This window comes from Monodelphis domestica, chromosome 1 (assembly GCF_027887165.1).
Source record: "Monodelphis domestica isolate mMonDom1 chromosome 1, mMonDom1.pri, whole genome shotgun sequence".
In the NCBI taxonomy this organism is placed as follows: domain Eukaryota; kingdom Metazoa; phylum Chordata; class Mammalia; order Didelphimorphia; family Didelphidae; genus Monodelphis; species Monodelphis domestica.
Genome location: NC_077227.1, coordinates 459,012,637 through 459,030,468, shown reverse-complemented (window position 1 = coordinate 459,030,468; position 17,832 = coordinate 459,012,637). Strand labels below are relative to the sequence as shown.

Here is a 17,832-nt window from a genome sequence, read left to right as displayed (position 1 = left end):
TGTGTCCCGGGCGGCTCGGGAGAGGAAGGCAGGGGCGAACGCGTCTGCCGGTAGCGCCGTCGGGGGAGGGGGGGGCTGCGCCCGGGGCGGCCGTGATGGCGGAACAGGCGGCGGCGGTGTGGACGGCCCCGGGCCGGGAGCGGCGCTGCCCGCGGCGCCCGAGCTGCCGCCGCTGAGGTTGCCTGCCCACCCGCCGGAGCCGAAGCCGTAGGAGAACAGGAGGAAGAAGAGGAGAAAGGAGAGGAGGAGAGTCGTGCCGTGCCTAGGGGGTGCGGGCAGCCCAGTCGAGCCGAGCCGGGCCGGGCCAGGGGCGCTCCGTGCGCAGCAGCGCGGGCGGAGAGCCGGGGCCCGGCGCGTGTTCCGGGGGGCTCGCCCCCCCTTTGGAGTCCCCCCCCCCCCAGTCCTGAGCAGGGAGGGAGGGGGAGGAGGAGGAGAGGCAGGAGGAGGAGGAGGAGGAGGGGGAGGGAGCGGGGGAGGCGGCGGCGGTGGCGGCGGCGGCGGCATAGGCATTGTGCACGCACCACATCCCCGGGCCGCGAGGAGGAGGACGCGACGGAGCCGCCTCCGCCAGCACAGACCCATGAACCAGCCCGGCGGCGGCGGCGGCGGCGGCGACGACGACTCGGCGGCAGCGGTGGCCCCGCAGGTACAGCGGGCGGGGCGGGGCGGGGGCGCGAGCGCGGGCAAGGGGGGGGCGGGCGGGAGGGAGGGGGTGCAAGAGTGTCCCCCCATCCACCAGTCCTGTCCCGGCGTGGGGCGCGCCCCGGAGGGGGCGGAGGGCAGCCCCGAGCTGAGCGTTGTGGGGCTGCGGGGAGGGGGGGGGTCGGACTGGGAACCGGGGTGGGGGGGGCGAGGTGAGGCGAGGGTCGGGGAATGCAACATTTCTCAGTGCAAACTGTTTTTATTGTAATTCCAATTATTGTGTATTTTTCTTTGGAAAAGAGCTGCAAAATGTTGGGGTTCGGAGACGGTCTGGGGGCGCCCCCCCTTTGCACGCTGCAGGCTGTGCTCAATTTTTTTTTGCCCCAGTTCCCCCCCACCATACTTACACACACTCCCTCCCCTCCCACCCTTCCCCCCTGCTCGGACTGGAGCCCTGAAAACAAAGCAGCGAACAGCAGCCATTACAGTTTGGACAATTCACATTTTGCAAAAATGCAACCCCCTCCAACCTCCCCCCTCCCCCTTTAAAAAAATCTGCAAATTGTTCCTGCCCCTGGCAGGGCCCCAAGGTTCCAGGCGCCCCCACTGGCTCACCCTTTCTCCCCCCTGGGCGCCCCTTCTTTGCAACAATCTTTTTATTTTAGGCCACAATTCCCTTTCTCAATTTTTTTTTCTAATTTTTCTTCAAACGGTAGTTTTTTTTCCCATTAAAACGACGCCACCTAGAGGATACTATTTTGTAAATAAAAAAAGAAATTAAAATTGAAAAAAAAAAGAAAATATTTGCTATTTCTTCTTTTTTGAAAAAGTTTGAATTGTGAGATGAGAAAAAAGATTTCTTTCTTCCTCCTGGGGAAGAGGAGAAAATTCTGACTTGGGCTTCTCAAGTGCAGGGAGAACAATTTTATTCTTAAGCCAAATCCTGATGTGTAAATGAAAATTAAACTAGAATTTGAATGAATTCAGGGTTTGGAGAGGAGAAAGCAAAAATCTCTTTCCAAAAGAAAGGAAGCTTTAGCCATCCAACTCACTTCAGTTTTAGACAGCCATCCTGAGCTGAGTCAAGGAAGAACTGCTTTCTTTAGTTGAAGGAAACTAGCAAAAATTAGCTTTTTGAAGCCATTAGAAATTATTTTTCATTGTAATTTGGAACTTGCTTAGCTTGGTGCATTAAAACCCTGATTTCACAATTTCACCATATTTAAAGTTTTTTTCTTTTTCCAACCATGAAGGATTAGAGAAAAAGACTCTGTAGCATTGGCTTTGGACACACCCAAAAATTGTAGGGTTTTTTTTTGGGGGGGGGGATAATTTTACATTTACATTTTGCTGCATTTAAATCGCAGGGTTTTGAAGAAAAATAGAGAACCGATTAGAAAATTGAAAAGTTAGAAGTGAATTGTTTGCCCTTTTTTTTTGCATTTCAATATTTGAAATTTTTGTTAAATTTAAAATTTTGCTGGCATTAAATAAAAACGTGATTTTCTGATTTTTTTTTTGCTTCAGAATCTGGGTTTTTCTGTTTCTGTTTGTGAAGGAAAGGCTCTTGAACACCTCCCCCTACCTTTGACACAAATTCAGAAATAATCTTAAATTCATTTTCAAAATTGAGTACCTTACAGGTTTGTAGGAGAAACCGCCATTTATAATAAGATATGCATAATTAACGTTATTGTGAAAAAATTAACAATGTGTTTATAGAAGGCTATTTTTAAACATGAAACTAAATCAGTTGATAAGGATATGGGTAGAAAGACATTTGATAGTTATAAATTTTCCTTTTCTCCTTCTCTGTTTGTAATCAGCACTGAAATGTGAATTTTTTTCCCCCTGGGACTGTTGTGTTTCTCCATCATTAGGCATCTTGGTTGGATATGGTTAGGGTTGCCCTGTGAAAATGATAGTGATTTAAGCATTGGGTATTTTTTTTTAATGACGACTTTTAAAAGGAAAAAAATCCATCAGCATTGACATTATTTGGATCTGTGGAAAAAACATGAAATTTCACTGACTTGACAGAAAGCAACAAAAAAGAGGGGAGGAGTGTGAATGTGAAAATTCTTAGTCTTATCCATCTCCCCAAGTGGCCCACTTACATTGCTGAAGAAACAGGAAAAATTTCAACCCAGCTGACTAGCAGCAAAATTTAATTTGGAAAACTCTCTCTCTCTCTCTCTCTCCCTCTCTCTCTCTCTCTGAACCTAGTTTTTGCTCTGAGCAGGAAAGACCATCTGCAACTGGTATTTCAGTCAATTTCTTCAGCCTGAAATAGAAGGGAAAAGGGGCTTTTTTTGGGCAAGAGGAATTTCAATCAGAACAGATTTGGAACATTAAAATAAGGAACCTCCTGAAAACTGAAGGCTTATTTTTGGGAAATTGATACATACTTCAGTGATGGTTGGAGTTTAGTAGGAAATTAATTCTAAAAGAGAACCCCACTTTTTTCCACTCCAATTCCTAGGTTCCCTCGAATAGATAATAGTGGAAGATTGGTTTCCGGCAGGGGAAGGAGGCAGGGCAATCCACCAAGAAGATTCCTTGGTAGCTCAATGAGAAGACACTTAGAGATAATTATGGAAGACTAGTTGATATATGATGGTCTTAAGTATTTGGTGGGTGACTATTATGGAACCTTTATTATGGCATAAAATTGATAATAGCTAATGTGTTGATCTTCCAAATATCCTTATTCACTTTGAGATTATTTTATTTATTAGATAATATTTACATTTACTACTAAAAGGACCCAGTTTGTGTTTTACATATATGCACTTAATGTTTACCTTAAAACATTATCATCAATATCATAATGATAGCTAACAATTATATAGCACTTTATGGTTTGCAAAGCACTTTTTTTTGGTGGGGTCAAAGAATTTCCAAAGATTTCCAAAAATTTCACTTGGTGAGAGTAAAAGATGCAGGACTAGAAGACCTTACCTGCACTCTTCTTAGTAGAATGATAATTGTTGTCTAAATGGGAACATGAATTGTTGAGGGAACTAATGGGGATGTGGGGGAAGAATGAGAGGCTCACTAAGGCCTACATCCCCCACCCCCAGCCTTCATAAGAAGATACCAGGACAGTTGATACAATGGCAAGAGTGGACCAGTCTTGGAAAAGGAGATCTAAGAAACTCTATTTTATGTTTCTTGAGACAAAAATTAGAGTACTATTGACTATTATTCTTTCTTTAGGGATCCCCAAAGGGACTGTTTATATTCTTTTGTTTGTATATTAAAATTTTCTTGTATATTAAATATGATGATTTTCATATATTAGGCACCTAATTATTTGAATTGATTGTCTAAAGGAAGTAGACCATTTGTTGGAAGCTGGACATATTTTCAGCTTTACAGAGAGCTTAAAAAAAAAGAACAATCAAAAACCAGACAATTCCAACAGTATTTACCACAAAAAAAGATTTGAACTATGTGTTGCCAGAATCCCCACAGTATTCTTTGTTTCTTACCATTCTTTCATGGCATGAAATTATCTTTATTGGTATCTGCTTGAATGAACTTCATCTTGGACATGATTTGGGAAATTTCTCTCTGTTTTTCTCTTAGTAGAAAATTTGAACCGAAATTGGTAAATCACTGAGTTTATTTTCATAAGCCCTTATTCACTTTTGTCAGTCTCTTCCATAACTTTTGACAGTCTCTTCCATACTCTTTTCCAAGATCTTGGGTAGAATTCTGGCAGCTGTTGCTTTAGGGGTGGTAATCTGATGACGGACGTACTTGTTTTGATGGTAAGATAGCTTACGCTCACTCACACAGCAGATACATTACTACTTTATGTATTTTTTTTATGTTTTAGGAGTTAGTTGATGGTTTTTAGCCTAACAAAGTTTGAAATGTCAAGGGTCTGCTTTAAAGCTTGTCTTTGCACCAAGCCAGAAGAAAGAATTTCCCTGTTTTCTGACCCATGTGGTGATAAATCTGATCTCCTCAAGACTCTTGTTGTTGTTGTTTTTGACTTGGAAAACAGCAAAAATATCAGATCATTGTATAATCCAACTTTTTTCTGGTCCCACAAAATAAAGAACAACTGATCTATCTCACTGGAGTAACAGACTTTTAAATAGTTTCAGCATCAGGCCCAGGTTTTCACCTTTTGACTCATTTCTTGGCACGCCTTGCTCTGGCAACTCAAGATTCCTCATGTCAGCTTCTTCTTGGTTGTGTGAGATAAAAAACTCTTTTATCAGAATTTGGATCAGATGGATAAGTGATCTTTAATTTCAAGGTCATGTTGAAACTCAGAATTCATCCCTATGGTTGTGGTATTCAACTTTGATTACTTTTCTTCCTTGAGATTTAAAATAAAAGTAGGCTTGTTGAGTCACCTGTGATAGGTGGGATTGCCCAGAAAGTTAACAGTCTTTCACAAATTGACTTTTCTCTAAGTGAAGCCTGCCATATTGGATACATTTAGAGGGAATTGATTGAGTCATACTGCATTATTGGGAAGGCTCTTTCTTATTCCTGGCTATCTCTGACTTCTTTATGGATTGATTGCTGGGTATCTGCCTACCTCATCCTGAGTGTCTCCTGATGCTTTTGACTAGAGTAGGCCAGCATGTCAGACACAGTCAGTGACTTGTTGAGTTTAGCAGTAATTGATTTTCATAGCCTTAGTGGGGACAATAATGAATTCTTGTCCCTCCCATAAACCATCTGAGTATGACCTTGGGGCCTCATTTCCCCCCTATTTTTCTTTGCTTCTTTTTTTTTTAACCCTTACCTTTTGTTTTAGAATCAATACTAAGTAGTGGTTCCAAGGCAGAAGAGTGGTGAGGGCTAGGCAATGGGGGTTAAGTAACTTGCCCAGGGTCACACAGCTGGGAAGTGTCTGAGGCCAGATATGACCCTAGGACCTCCAATCTCTAAGCCTGCCCCTCCACAGAGCCACCTAGCTGCCCGAATTTCCCTCTCTTTGTTAGACCAGATAATCTCACATTTTGTAATTGTAGTCTCGTGTTGTAATGTTTTATGTCATGAGTTCCTTTCTGCCTCTGACATTCTGAGACTTTGTAGGGATTGAGATTAGACCTGTGATTTCATTAGATTAGAGGAATCCCTCCCCACCCTCCTTACCAGCAGGTCAGCAACTTCTTCCCCTAGAGAGGTGCTTAGAGCATTGAGAAGTTAAGCGACTAGCCCAGAGTTTGACTCTCAGGGCCTCTGATGAGTCTGAATTGAGGTGTTTGTTTTATCTATGAAATATGACTAATTTGGAGTGAGTTGCCTTGGCAAGATCCATTGCTGGAAAGGCAGCTTGGAGAGTAGTGTTTGCTGGCCAAGGAGTTCTCAGTTTTCTCATCAGCCATCTGCAAGTAGAAAATTTGAACTCTCTTGTCAGGGTGGGAGGTACAACAGTCAAAGTAAATTTCATTGCTCTTCCTTGCTTTAGAAGGGTTTCCTAGAGTCAAAGTTGGGCACCAAATTAGTATTGGATGTAGCACCATGTACTTTCAGGGTGAGGGGAAGGGTGGAGAGGAGGGAGAGAGAGGGGAAGAAGAGAGGGAGAGAAAAATAGATGGAGGGAGGGGCAGAAAGAGAAGAAAAGGAGAGAGGAGGGAGTCAGAGGTGGAGGAAGGAAGCAAGAAAGAGAGTTTCATAAGATGAGCAGAAGTGCTACCTTGGGTTATACCCAGTGATCTGTATGTGACAGCAGCCCTACTGGACTTTCCATGAAGGGGGCAGATATCCACAATGTTAGTCTCAAAAAGATCAGAGAACTAACTTCCCCCAACATCCTTAACTTCTCTTTAGCCATTGTTTGGGGATTTGTCATTCACTCATTTATGTGAACTTTTCAGGAATCTAGTTGGAATTCTACACTAATAAGATGTTAAAGCTGGAAGGAACCTAAGAAGAGGTAATCAAGTTTAACTGCTTGATAATTAAATACACATTTAGTCTTTACATTGGGGTAATGGGAAGGGGGATAAATTATGAGTCAGGAGAGCTTGGACTTGAGCAGTCAAACCCTGGTAAGTCATTTACACTTTCTAGGTCACAGTTTCCTTAGTTGTAAAATTAGGTAGGTGGCAGCATGCATAGTACAGTGGAAAAATAATCCATAGCTGAAGGACCTGGTTTCAAATCTTGCTTCTGACACTACCTGTGTGACTTTGGACAAGTCCCTTGATCTCCCTGGATCTCAGTTTCCTCATTTGTAAAGTGAAGGTTTGACCCAGTCCCTACGTGATCTGTGATATGCTAAGACTAGATAATTTCTGTAGTCTCTTCCAGTTGTAACCCTCCAAGTGAATTTTTCTACCATAAATTCCTTGGGGAAGTGAGTTCTGAAGCTTTAATGCCCTGTTATAGAAATTGTGTTCCTTTGTTTCCTTTCATTTGTCCTTAAGTAGTAGAATAAGATACTACCCCTCTCTGGGCCTCAGTTTCCTCAGCTGTAAAAGGAGGGTTGGCCTAAATGACATCTAAGATATTTTCTATCTTAAGTGTATGAATATGACTTCCTTTTTTTTTTCCCCTTCTGGTAAGTTATCTGGCTGGTTTGGTGAGAGGTGAATGTATTTTGTTCAGGGAACCTAGAACTAATAATAGCTAACTAACATTTATAGAGCATCTTAAGATTTGCAAAGTGATTTACGTGTTTCATCTCATTTGATCCTCACAACATTATGAGTTAGGGGATATTTTTATTATAATTAAAATCCTTACCTTCCATTTTAGAGTCAATACTGTATATTAGTTCCAGGACAGAAGAGTGTTAAGGGCTAGGCAACGGGAGTTAAAGTGCCTTGCCCAGGTTGCACAGGTAGCAAGTATCTGAAACTAGATCTGAAGCCAGGATTTCCCTTCTCTGAGCCTGGCTTTCAATCTGTTGAGCCACCTAGCTGCCCCCCAGTTAGGGGATATTATTATCTCCATTCTGTAAATGGTGGGGAAAGCTGAGAGAAATGAAAATCTATTTGCTAGTAAAAATTTGAGGCACAATTTGAACTTGGGTCTTTCTGACTCCCAGGTCCAGTGCTCTAACAAGTGCACCATCCAACCAATTGAAGTGGGCTGTCTCAACAAGAAGTAGCAGTCCCAGGGATGGAGGCCTGAAGGGGATAATGTGGGAGGGGATGGTTTTGGAGTTAACAAGCTCACACCTTGGCACCTTGGCACCTTGAAGCCCAGGGTAGTTACTATTCCATTGCCCCTTGCTTCTTGGATGCTTCGAGGCTTGTTTTTACTTGGGGCTCTGTGTGGTCACCTTGGTTGGGGCTGAGCACTTGAAACCTGGGAGACTTCCAGAGTATTGTCAGATTTAGAACTGGAAAGAGATCAGCTGATTCAACTCTCATTTTGCTGAAGAGGAAACTTAGGCTCTGAAAAATTAAGCACCTTGTTAAAGCCACAAGGGTATTATTAATAGTAATAATAATGATGAACATTTATGTAGATTTAAGGTTTGCAAATAAATACATAAATACAATACATCCAAATGTGGTAGGTGCCATTATCTTAATTTCAATAGATGAGGAAATTGGAACACATTGGGGAAAGTGATTTTACCCAACAGAACACTGCCTGTGCTTGGATCTTCCTGACCCCAACCCCAGCCCGCTATCATCTCCTTCAACGCCTGATGTCCTAGGTCCTTAAAGAGAGTCAGGGATTCTAGCCCATGTCCTCTGACTCCAATTTCCTAGGCCACCTGAGCTCACTCCATTGGGTGAAGTAACTTGGATTCCTTAACCAGTGACACTGATCTAAGGAAGTGTTTGAAGATTCCTAGGCAGGTACTGGTTGCAGAAAAGCTCAGGCCCCTTTTCCTCTTCTCTGAACTTCCCCAGGGGCCCTGAGTAATTAAGCCTTATGTAGTGGGTGTAGTTTGCACTCCCAAGTTTACTGATTTGCTGAAAGAAACAGCTGCAGGGCTACACTCTAGGAGGAACTGGAGGGGCAGGGCATCATTCCTTGAAATAGAACACTGACCCAGCAACCCTTTCTTTTCTAACTAGCTTTTTAAAGTCGTGATACCCTGTCATTGCCTGAATAAAAAATTTGCAACCAGCCCAAACATATACATGTACACATATGTATGTTGATATTCATGTGTACATGTATATGTTGTGCATACACATGTAAGTGTCATATATACCCATCACATTTCCATTTCTTAAAATCTCACTTTTGAAGGGTTTTCTCGTGTATCACCTGCTCCTTCAAGCCTTCCCTGACTGCTACTCCCCAGGGAAGGTTAGTTTTTCCTCTTCAGTTTTTCAGAGCTTTACTTGGACCTCATCTTGACTTTTGGTTTATTTCCTGCTGGAGCAGGGATATTTGGGCATGGATAGGTCCATCTCTCCATCTCCACTTGCCCCTGTGGAATATAATATTCTGGAGAGCAGGATCTCTGTTGTACTCCTAGCATGGTGCCTTGCAACCAGAAGTGTTTAATAACTGAAATAAAGAATGGATAAAGGCAGGGGTGGCTAGGTAACACATTAAAAAGAGAGCCAGGCCTGGAGACAGGAAGTCCTAGGTTCAAAAGTGGCCTCAGATATTTTTTAGCTGGGTGACCCTGGGCAAGTCACTTAACCCCCATTGCCTAGCCTTTACTGCTCTTCTCCCTTAAAACCAGTACTTTGGTAAGGGTTTAAAAAAGAAAAAAAAAAGAATGGATAGAGGCAACAGAATGGATAGGGAAGGTATCTGGAAATTGGGCTTCTTTCTAGTTCTGGTCAGGATTCTATCTGGAATGAGTAAGACAGCATCCATCTCCTAGACGCCTTGTTGTGGCTGTTCATTTGTGTCCTATCCTTTGTGACCCCGTGAACTCCACAGGGTTTTCTTGGCAAAGGTACTAGAGTGGTTTGCCATTTCCTTCTCAGGTCACCCCTGAGTAGCTGAGACCAGATTTGGACTCAGGTGTCCTGACTCCAGGCTCAGCACTCTCCACTGTGCCCCCCCCCCCCCAGCTGCCAAGGCTCCTTTGTAAGATCCAATTAAGCCATGTGTGTAGAAGTGTTTTGGAAGTGACAGAGCATCCTGCATAGGTAAAGGATTTCTATTTTACCTGTATACACACTCTCCCAAATAGGACAAAAAATGCATTTGGTCTTGAGAATTTGGGAGAGAATTTCATGCCAACCCCTTCCTGATTCTCTTCTTCCACTCAGTGTAAAAGGAGGACATGCTATTCAGTGCCACCAAAATTGCTAATTTAAGATATTGCTACTCTAATGACCAGTCATTAGACAGCCACCAGGCAATGTCTTTTCAGGTAAATACCAGAAGCTAGTGGAAGTTGGCCAGTGGCTTGGAGTAATCTGGTGTCAAAGAAGTCCTAGCATATAATTATGAATACTCGAATCCTTAAATGGATCTGTGATCTCCTCAGGTTAGTTAGGCAGATGAGACATTCGGTAAGCAGCACCCCCCCCCCAACTATGTGTGGGGCAGTGAGGTGGGCATAGAGTCAGAAAGCCCGGAATTCAAATCTAGTCAGGGATTCCAACTGGATGTGTGACCCCGGGGCAAGTTACTTAATCTCTGCCTGCCTCAGTTTCTTTGTCTACAGAAAGGACATTGTAATAGCACTTCCCTTCCAGGGTTATTGTGAGGATCAAATGAGGTAATAATTGTAAAGCACTTTTGCACAGTGCCGGGCGCATAGTAAGCGCTATATAAATGTTAGCTATTCTTAGGTAGGTGCTGGCTAGGAATTGTGGTTACAAAAATATCCCCCAACTTGCCTGCATTCTAGGAGCAAGATGTGCATATAGAGGTATATGCTGAATAAAATAAAAATAAATAGGAGGTCATCACGGAGGGAGGGAATAAGGAAAGACTTCATGTAGGAGGATGTGCTTGAGCTCTGGCTTGAAGAAAAAGGGATTCAGAGAGGTGGAGGTGAAGAAGGAGCAGTTTCTGGCCTGGGTTTGCCTGTGAAAAACATAGAGATCAGAGTTGGTGTGAGAACCAGAGAAGGCCAGCAAGGCTGAGCTGTACCCTGCTTTTCCTGTATGATCCTTGTCTATATTTTTCTGAGGATTTGGGGGAATAGACAGATAGGGAGGGGAGTCTACCACTTGCTGTGCCATGGTTGTAATACCTACCATTGAATTGAGGGGTATAGAAGGGCCACGTGTGTGTGTATCTGTCAGTTTGTAGTTTGTAGAAGAGATTGGTTTAAAAAGAGAATGCAGTGGAGAGATGACGAGGTGAAAACGTTATTGAATCTGCAGGGAGATGATATAAATATTTTGGCTGACAAAGCAGAGTGAGGCTTGGTATATAAGCCAAAGAGAAGAAATGGAGTCAGGTGATTCCTGGATCTCCGTGGCCATTGTAGGGGGAAACAATCAGGAAATCTTTCCCAATAAAGCGAGACTGTCTGAGAGACTAGTTCTGGGATAGGTATGGGGGTTGGGAAGAGAGAGTTTGGGATAGGATGGAATGTTTCATATCTGGGGAGTTGCCCTTCAAAGGCTCAGGGAAGGAGGAGGGCTGTCCTCTGACCAGCATCATGCTGATTTCCTATGCAGTTTGTTGACTAGCTTTTCCAGCTGGAAGCTGTTCTGAGATGAACACTAGAATATTAACTGAGTGTTAATCTTGATTTTGAGGGTTAGAGGGCTACAGACACAAGTTTGTTGACTCCTTTCCCTCTTCTAGAGGTTTGTGCCTCTACCATAGCAATTCCCATTGGCCTGAAGAATTTAGTAAAGCATTGTGGGAATGGGAGAATGGGAGAAGACAAAGGAGAAAAGTGAGTGAATGTGTGTGTGTGTGTGTGTGTGTAATATTGAAAATAATTTAGTATCATTGTATTGCTGATTAGTAGAGTTGGGCCAAATGAAATCTGAAGTCTCTTCTAACCTTGAGTTTCTCTGATGTTATTTAGAGCAAATCTCTTGTGATGATTTATCAAGGGGACATTGGGAGATGCAAGACCCTAATCTCAAAAGTTCCCAAGGAAAAAGATTTAAGAAATTTTTACATGAGACATCTTCCTATGAAATTTTCATTGCTTAGTGAAAAAAATTAAAATTGAGTCTGTTTTAAATAGAAATCCTTTTATGCAATAGGAGGCAGCAGGATGTGATAGAAAGTCAACAGATTGACTTGTTCTGACACCCACTGCCTCTGGGACACTTCCTTATGTGGGCCTCAGTTTCCTTATTGTAAAATGAAGGGCCTGGAAGAATCTTTAAGGTCCCTTCCCACCCTAATGTTGGGATAGAAATTGAAATTGCAACAAAATTGAAACTGGAACTTGGTGGTTTACTTAAATATAAAATGATTATACATTGACCTTTCTGAGCCTTGATTTCCTCTACTGTAAAAGGAACTAGCTGGTCAGGGCCCTGTTAACTTTAATGTTCAGTATTCTGAGATCTCTTACAGCTCTAGCAGCAGTTGTTTGTTTTTTAAATACTTACCTTCTGTCTTAGAATCCATACTATGTATTGGTTCCAAGGCAGAAGAGTGGTAAAGGCTAGGCAATGGGGTTAAACTACTTGTCCAGGGTCCCATAGCTAGGAAGTATCTGAGGTCAGATTGGAGCCTAGGATCTCCTTTCCAGGCCTGGCTCTCAGGCTATTGACCCACCTCGCTGTTCACTACAACAGCATTCTTAAGATATAGGACTTTCTCTGACTCAGCTCATGTGTCATCTACTGGGAAAACCTTTCTTGATGCCAGAGTTTCTTCATTTTTGTGTGTGTCCAAAGTAGCCCCTTTGGCAGGCTAGTGAAGCCCAAGTAGGGAACTCTTCTCATGGTAATATTTTAAATGCCCAAATTAAAATATTTAGGATGACAAAACTAATTATATTGACTAGAGAGACTCCCCCCTCCCCATCTAAGTTCTTGAAATCTATCCACAGACATCAGGTTACAAAATTGTTAGTACTTTCTCTTATATTTACTAATCTGTTTTCATGCTGAAACCTCCTGGAGAATACAGTGACCCCTGTGAGGGCAAGAACTGTTTTGAAAAAGCTTTTGCCCTTATATAATTCCTGCTTTGTACATAGTAGATGTTTAATAAATGATGTCAGAATTAAATTCTATATTCTAAGGGCCCTTCTAGCTGGAATATTCTGCATTCTTAGCTCTTTTCCAGTTGTAACTTTCTATATCCTAAGTCTGTGTTCAAAGGTCCATTTCAGAACTAACATTCTATGATTTAAATCCTTCTTATTTGCTGTATAGAATGAATAAGAGTATAAGATGTGTCCATTTGGAACCCTAATCAAAGAAATTTAATTGCAAAAAAGACCAAGGGCACCTCCTTAGAAGGTACAGATGCCAAAGATAATATCATAGTAAGGCTACAATATAATTAGTCAAAATTGAGGGAGAATTTTTAAAAAAATCAAATGAAGTACTAAATAACTTTTTTTAAAAGCCATTTCCCCCAATTTGTCTCTTTCCTTGAACATTAATTAAACACATTGCCAATTTGGAGGGAAATAAATTCATCAAATGAATCCAAAAGATTAGACCCTCCAATTTTTCCTTCAAAAGGGTTCCAAACTGTGCTTAGTCAGTGTGGTGGTTGCTTCCTAATTCTGGCTACATTTCAGTGTCTAACATTGACTGTCAGGTTTTGATTTGGAAACCCAAATCATCCTTCATTTGGGTTTAAGCCTGCCAACTGGAAATGGGTAGGTTTTAATTCAGACTAGGGGAAGTCATCCTTGAGGTAAGTCAGATTCCTAGAATGCAAAGCAGAGCATCAATTTTGGGGGATGGAATGGACCCTAAAAAGTTGAAAGAATTCTTGAGGCTATGAAGGCCAATTCACTCATTTTTACATAGCAGACAGTGGAGGCCCAAGGGAGAGAAAAGTCATTTGCCTACTGTCACAGAAATGAATGAGGTGTAAAGCTGGGCCTGGGACCTGAGTTTCTTGATTGCTAGTTCAGTGCCCACTTTTAAAAAATGTTTTATTGATGTTTTAAAAAAAATAGGACAGATAGTTCCTAATGTCTCTACTCCTTGCCCTCAAATAAAATTCTCTTCCTTGAAAAAGTAAATACAAACCAGGCAAAACAAAAATCTAGTACACTTGCTGCATCTGAAAGTGTACACATTATTCTCAATCAATCAATCAACATTTTTTGGGCTCCTGCTATGTGCCAGGTGCTGTGCTAAAGGATAGAAATATGAAAGAGGCAAAACAGGCCCTGTCTTCAAGGAGCTTACAGTTTAATGATGGAGACAACATGCAAACAAATAAAGCAAGCTTTAAGGAGAATAAATAGGAATAATTTACAGGCCAGAGGCACTATAATTAAGGAATTGGGAAGACTTCCTGAAGAAGGTGGGATTTCAGTTGAGAGTTAAAGAAAGTCATGGAGGTCAGTAGTTAGAGCAAAGGAGAGAGACTGTTTCGGGCATGGAATAAAGCATGAGAAAATGTCCTGAGCCAAGAGATGGAGTATCTTGTTTCTGGAACAGCCAGAATCCTAGTGTCACTGGATCATGGTTGTATGTATTGGGGAGTAAGGAAGACTAGAAAGGTAGGAAGAGGGGCAGCTGGGTAGCTCAGTGAATAGAGAACCAGACCCAGAGACAGGAGGTCCTGGGTTCAAATCTGACCTCACACACTCTCTAGCTATGTGACTCTGGGCAAGTCACTTAGCCCCCATTGCCTAGCCCTTATTGCTCTTCTTCCTTGGAACCAATACATAGTATGGATCCTAAGATGGAAGGTGAGGGAGAAGGAAAGGACAGGACTTTATAGTATTTTGTATTTGTTCTGGAGGCAATATGGAGTAACATAGTCAGATTTATGTTTCAGTGACTGAATTTGAGGCAGGATTGGAGTGAGGAAGAGACGTGAGGCAGGCAGACCCACCAGAAGGCTATTGCAGTAGTCCAGGTGTGAAGTGATGAGGACTGTAGCACCAGAGTAGGGCAATGGCAGAGGAAAGAAGGGAGTATATTCAGCAGATGTTTTTGCAAAGGTAAAATTGGCAACAATTTGGTTATAAGGGGGCAGGGGGAAGTGAGAGATGGTGAGGCATCCAGGTGATTTCTGTGTTGTGAACTTGAAGGACTGGAAGGATGGGTTGCCCTCAACTGTAGAGGAGGAGGCTGGTGCAGATTTGGTGGGAGAGATAATGAGTTCTGCTTTGGACATAGCAAAGTTTAAGATAGTCTGTTGGACTACCGATTCGAAATGTTTAGAAAACTATTGGAGATGTGAGATTGGAAATCAGCAGAGAGTTTGGGTCTGGATAGGCTGATTTGAGAATCATCAACATAGTAATCACACCCATGTTTGATGTATTCAGGGAGTCCTTTTCAGGGTTGCCCATCCACATTTGGTGTCTACCTTTCTCCCATCTCCCACCTGTGCTACAAAGATGTAGCAAGGGGACCTGTCATAGAGCTGGATGGGGGACCTCTACCCAGAGCATGGGGAGACTACCTGGTGAGTGGGTGAATGAGAACAGTTTGTGCACAAGGTTATGAAGGCGGCTGAAGCTGGCACTGTGGAGCACTTAGAGCTCCATCTGACGTCGAAGATGTCAAGGTCATCTCCTGCCTCCTGGGCCATCCTCAGTTGTCCTGACTTCTGTCTTGCCACTGGACTTCATTGACCCTGGAACAGAGAGTGAGGCTGATGACTTGATGTCACTGCCTCACTTAAATTCAACTCAGGAGCAAGTCAAGACATCACCCCATGATGTCACTGGTGCTCTTCCAAAACAAAGGACAAACCACAAATCCCCTGGAACTGATGAGATCACCAAGTGGAAGAAGTAGTGGAAGGAGAGAAGAGGGTCCATGGCAGACCCCTGCCTGCAGTTAGAAGACTGTCTGGCAAAGGAGACCGAGAAGGAACAGTCAGGTAGGTAGAAGGAGATCCTGGAGAGAATGGTGTCTGGAAAATTTGTTTTATACCTTGAAGCCAAGAGACAGGAAGTAGACTTCACTGTCAGGCCTGAAGGCACAATTAGTTGTTACTGCATTGACCAGAGAGGGTCAAAGTCTTTCAGTTTTGCTTTCCTTTACAGTATTGTGGCCATTGTGTAAAGTGTTCTCTGGGTTCTGTGTCTTTTACTCTGTATTGACTCATTAAAATCTTTCCAAGTTTTCTCCAGATTCACCATATTACTACATCAATATTCTATTAGATTCTCTGTCCATTCTTTGTTCCACCATCCCCCAGTTGCTGAGTGCTTGCTCTCATTCCAAGTCTTTGGGGCTGTTATGCTTTTCTTTCTTTCTTTCTTTCTTTTTTTTTTGGTATGTATATATGTGACCTTTTCATCTGTCTTTGAGCTTCTTTGGGTATAGGCCCAGTAGTGGTGTCTTTCATTCAAAGGGTTTTATACAGTTTGTGCACTTTCCAGTATACTCCTCTGCTTCCTGCTCTCCTAAGGGGAGATTTTTGAACCTTAAGTTAATTTAAATGAAAGTTGCTTTAGCTTCAAAACATTTTTTAAAATTAGGTGCTCGTTTTGTTGAAGAGAGCTAAAATTGGGCATCAGCCTGGATCTTGTGATAAGCAGTTTATGGGGCTTTATCTTTGTAAAATTTAGCTTCCCCACCCAAAATATCTGACTTGAAATCAGAGCAAAAGTTGGAGGGGGGCAGGTAGGCATCCCTGGGCAGTACTTTCTAAATTCTGTTTGTGTTCAATCATAGACTTTTTTTTTTTTTACTGAAAGAGGGACTATTTAGAGACTATTTAGTCCAACCCCTTCATTTTACTGATAAGGAAAGTGAGGCCCAGATTTGCTCAACATTGAACAAATATTAAAGTTTCAAGCCAGAGTTTGAACCCAGGAACTCTCATTCCCCAGTGAGTCAGCTCTTTGCTTTTTGTTCTTCTGCATCCTGGGGTCCCTGTTCAGCTTCTCTTAGGCTGAAGACTGAACAACTGTCTTCAGTCCTCCTAACCCAGGACATGATTAGCTGGATGAGTTACAAATCTGTTGTGTGTTTCATGTGTGGAAAGCCTTTAATATTGGGTTTGAAAACAATTGCAGAAGGTTGCTATAATTAATTCCATTTGACATACTTGGAGTTAGGGCCCTCATGGATTAAATATGCAAATTTATGCCAAACCAGATGTAAGGTATTGTTTAGAGCCAATAGCCCTGGTACTTTTTTTTTCCAGAGAATTTGAAGTTTAGCTGACTGTCCCTGCTTGAGACAGTAGCTTTTAGAGTTAGATGGGAAGATGTATTGAACTGCCAGTAGATCGCTGGGTTCTTATTATTAGCCAGTTTGGGAAGGAAGGAAGGAAGAAAGGAAGGAAGGAAGAAAGAAAGGAAGGAACCAAGCATTTATAAAATAACCACTATGTGCTAAGTTTTTTACAAGCATCCTTATAACAACCCTTGGAAAGCAAGAGCTATTAACTCGATTTTACATTTGAAGAAACTGAGGCAAACAGAAATTAAATGACTTGCTTAGGATCATACAGGTAGTAAATGTGAGACTGGATTTGAGCTCAGGTCTTCTTGTTTCCTGCCCCAGCAATCTATCCACTGAACTGCCTGCCTATGCTCTTAGCCAAGGGCTAGAACTGAGATTTCTTAATTCCTTCTGGGGGAGTAGTTAGTCAGTATGCTCCTACTATGTGCCAGGAAGTGGACAGGGCACTGGAAGGATACAAAAGATGAAAAAAAAAATGAAACCATCATTGTTTGTTCTCAAGGAGTTTATATTCTAATTAGAGAAGATAACATTTTTTTTTCAAACTAGTTTTTGAACATTTCTGTGATTTCATTGCTATATTGTCAAGAGCTCCCCTCTGTCTCTATGCAGGTCTTTCTGAAACTTTTCCTGTTAAAGAATGGCCTGGGGGCACTGAGAGGTTAAAAGAGGCCTCACAACCAGTAGGTGTCAGAGGTGGCCTTGGTCCCAAGTCTTCCAGACCCTGAGGCAAGCTTTCTGTTCAGCTAGGGCCATGCTGCCTCACAAGGTAGTTAATTACCAGGTTTTTAGGGAAAGAGGGCACTAATGGTTGGGGAGATTTGAAAGAAGGTCTTTGCTCAAGTTTGGAGGGCATTTCTTCCCCCAGTACTTAATAGAGCAAGGGAATAAGTAAGAAATAAATCAGTAACCCCAACTGCCCAGCCCTTACCACCCTTCTCCCTTGGAACCAATATGGATTCTAAGATAGAAAACAAAAAAGTTAATAGCCTTTGGGAAGTCTCATTTGACT

The 17,832-nt window shown here is 42.4% G+C and overlaps 1 protein-coding gene across 11 annotated transcripts in view; it reads left to right on the top strand.

Moving 5' to 3' along the window:
* The first annotated feature begins 463 nt into the window (after positions 1–463).
* Positions 464–17,832, top strand: part of ZNF618 (zinc finger protein 618) — a 236,285-nt gene continuing 218,916 nt past the window's right edge. For 9 of the 11 annotated variants that reach the window (XM_056812410.1, XM_056812407.1, XM_056812401.1 and 6 more), the window contains exon 1: positions 469–646. In XM_056812410.1, coding sequence (XP_056668388.1) covers positions 581–646 — 66 coding nt within the window. In that variant the 5' untranslated portion in view covers positions 469–580. Of the gene's footprint in view, positions 647–17,832 lie in introns of all 11 variants that reach the window. The other 2 variants (XM_056812409.1, XM_056812403.1) reach the window with 2 other exon arrangements.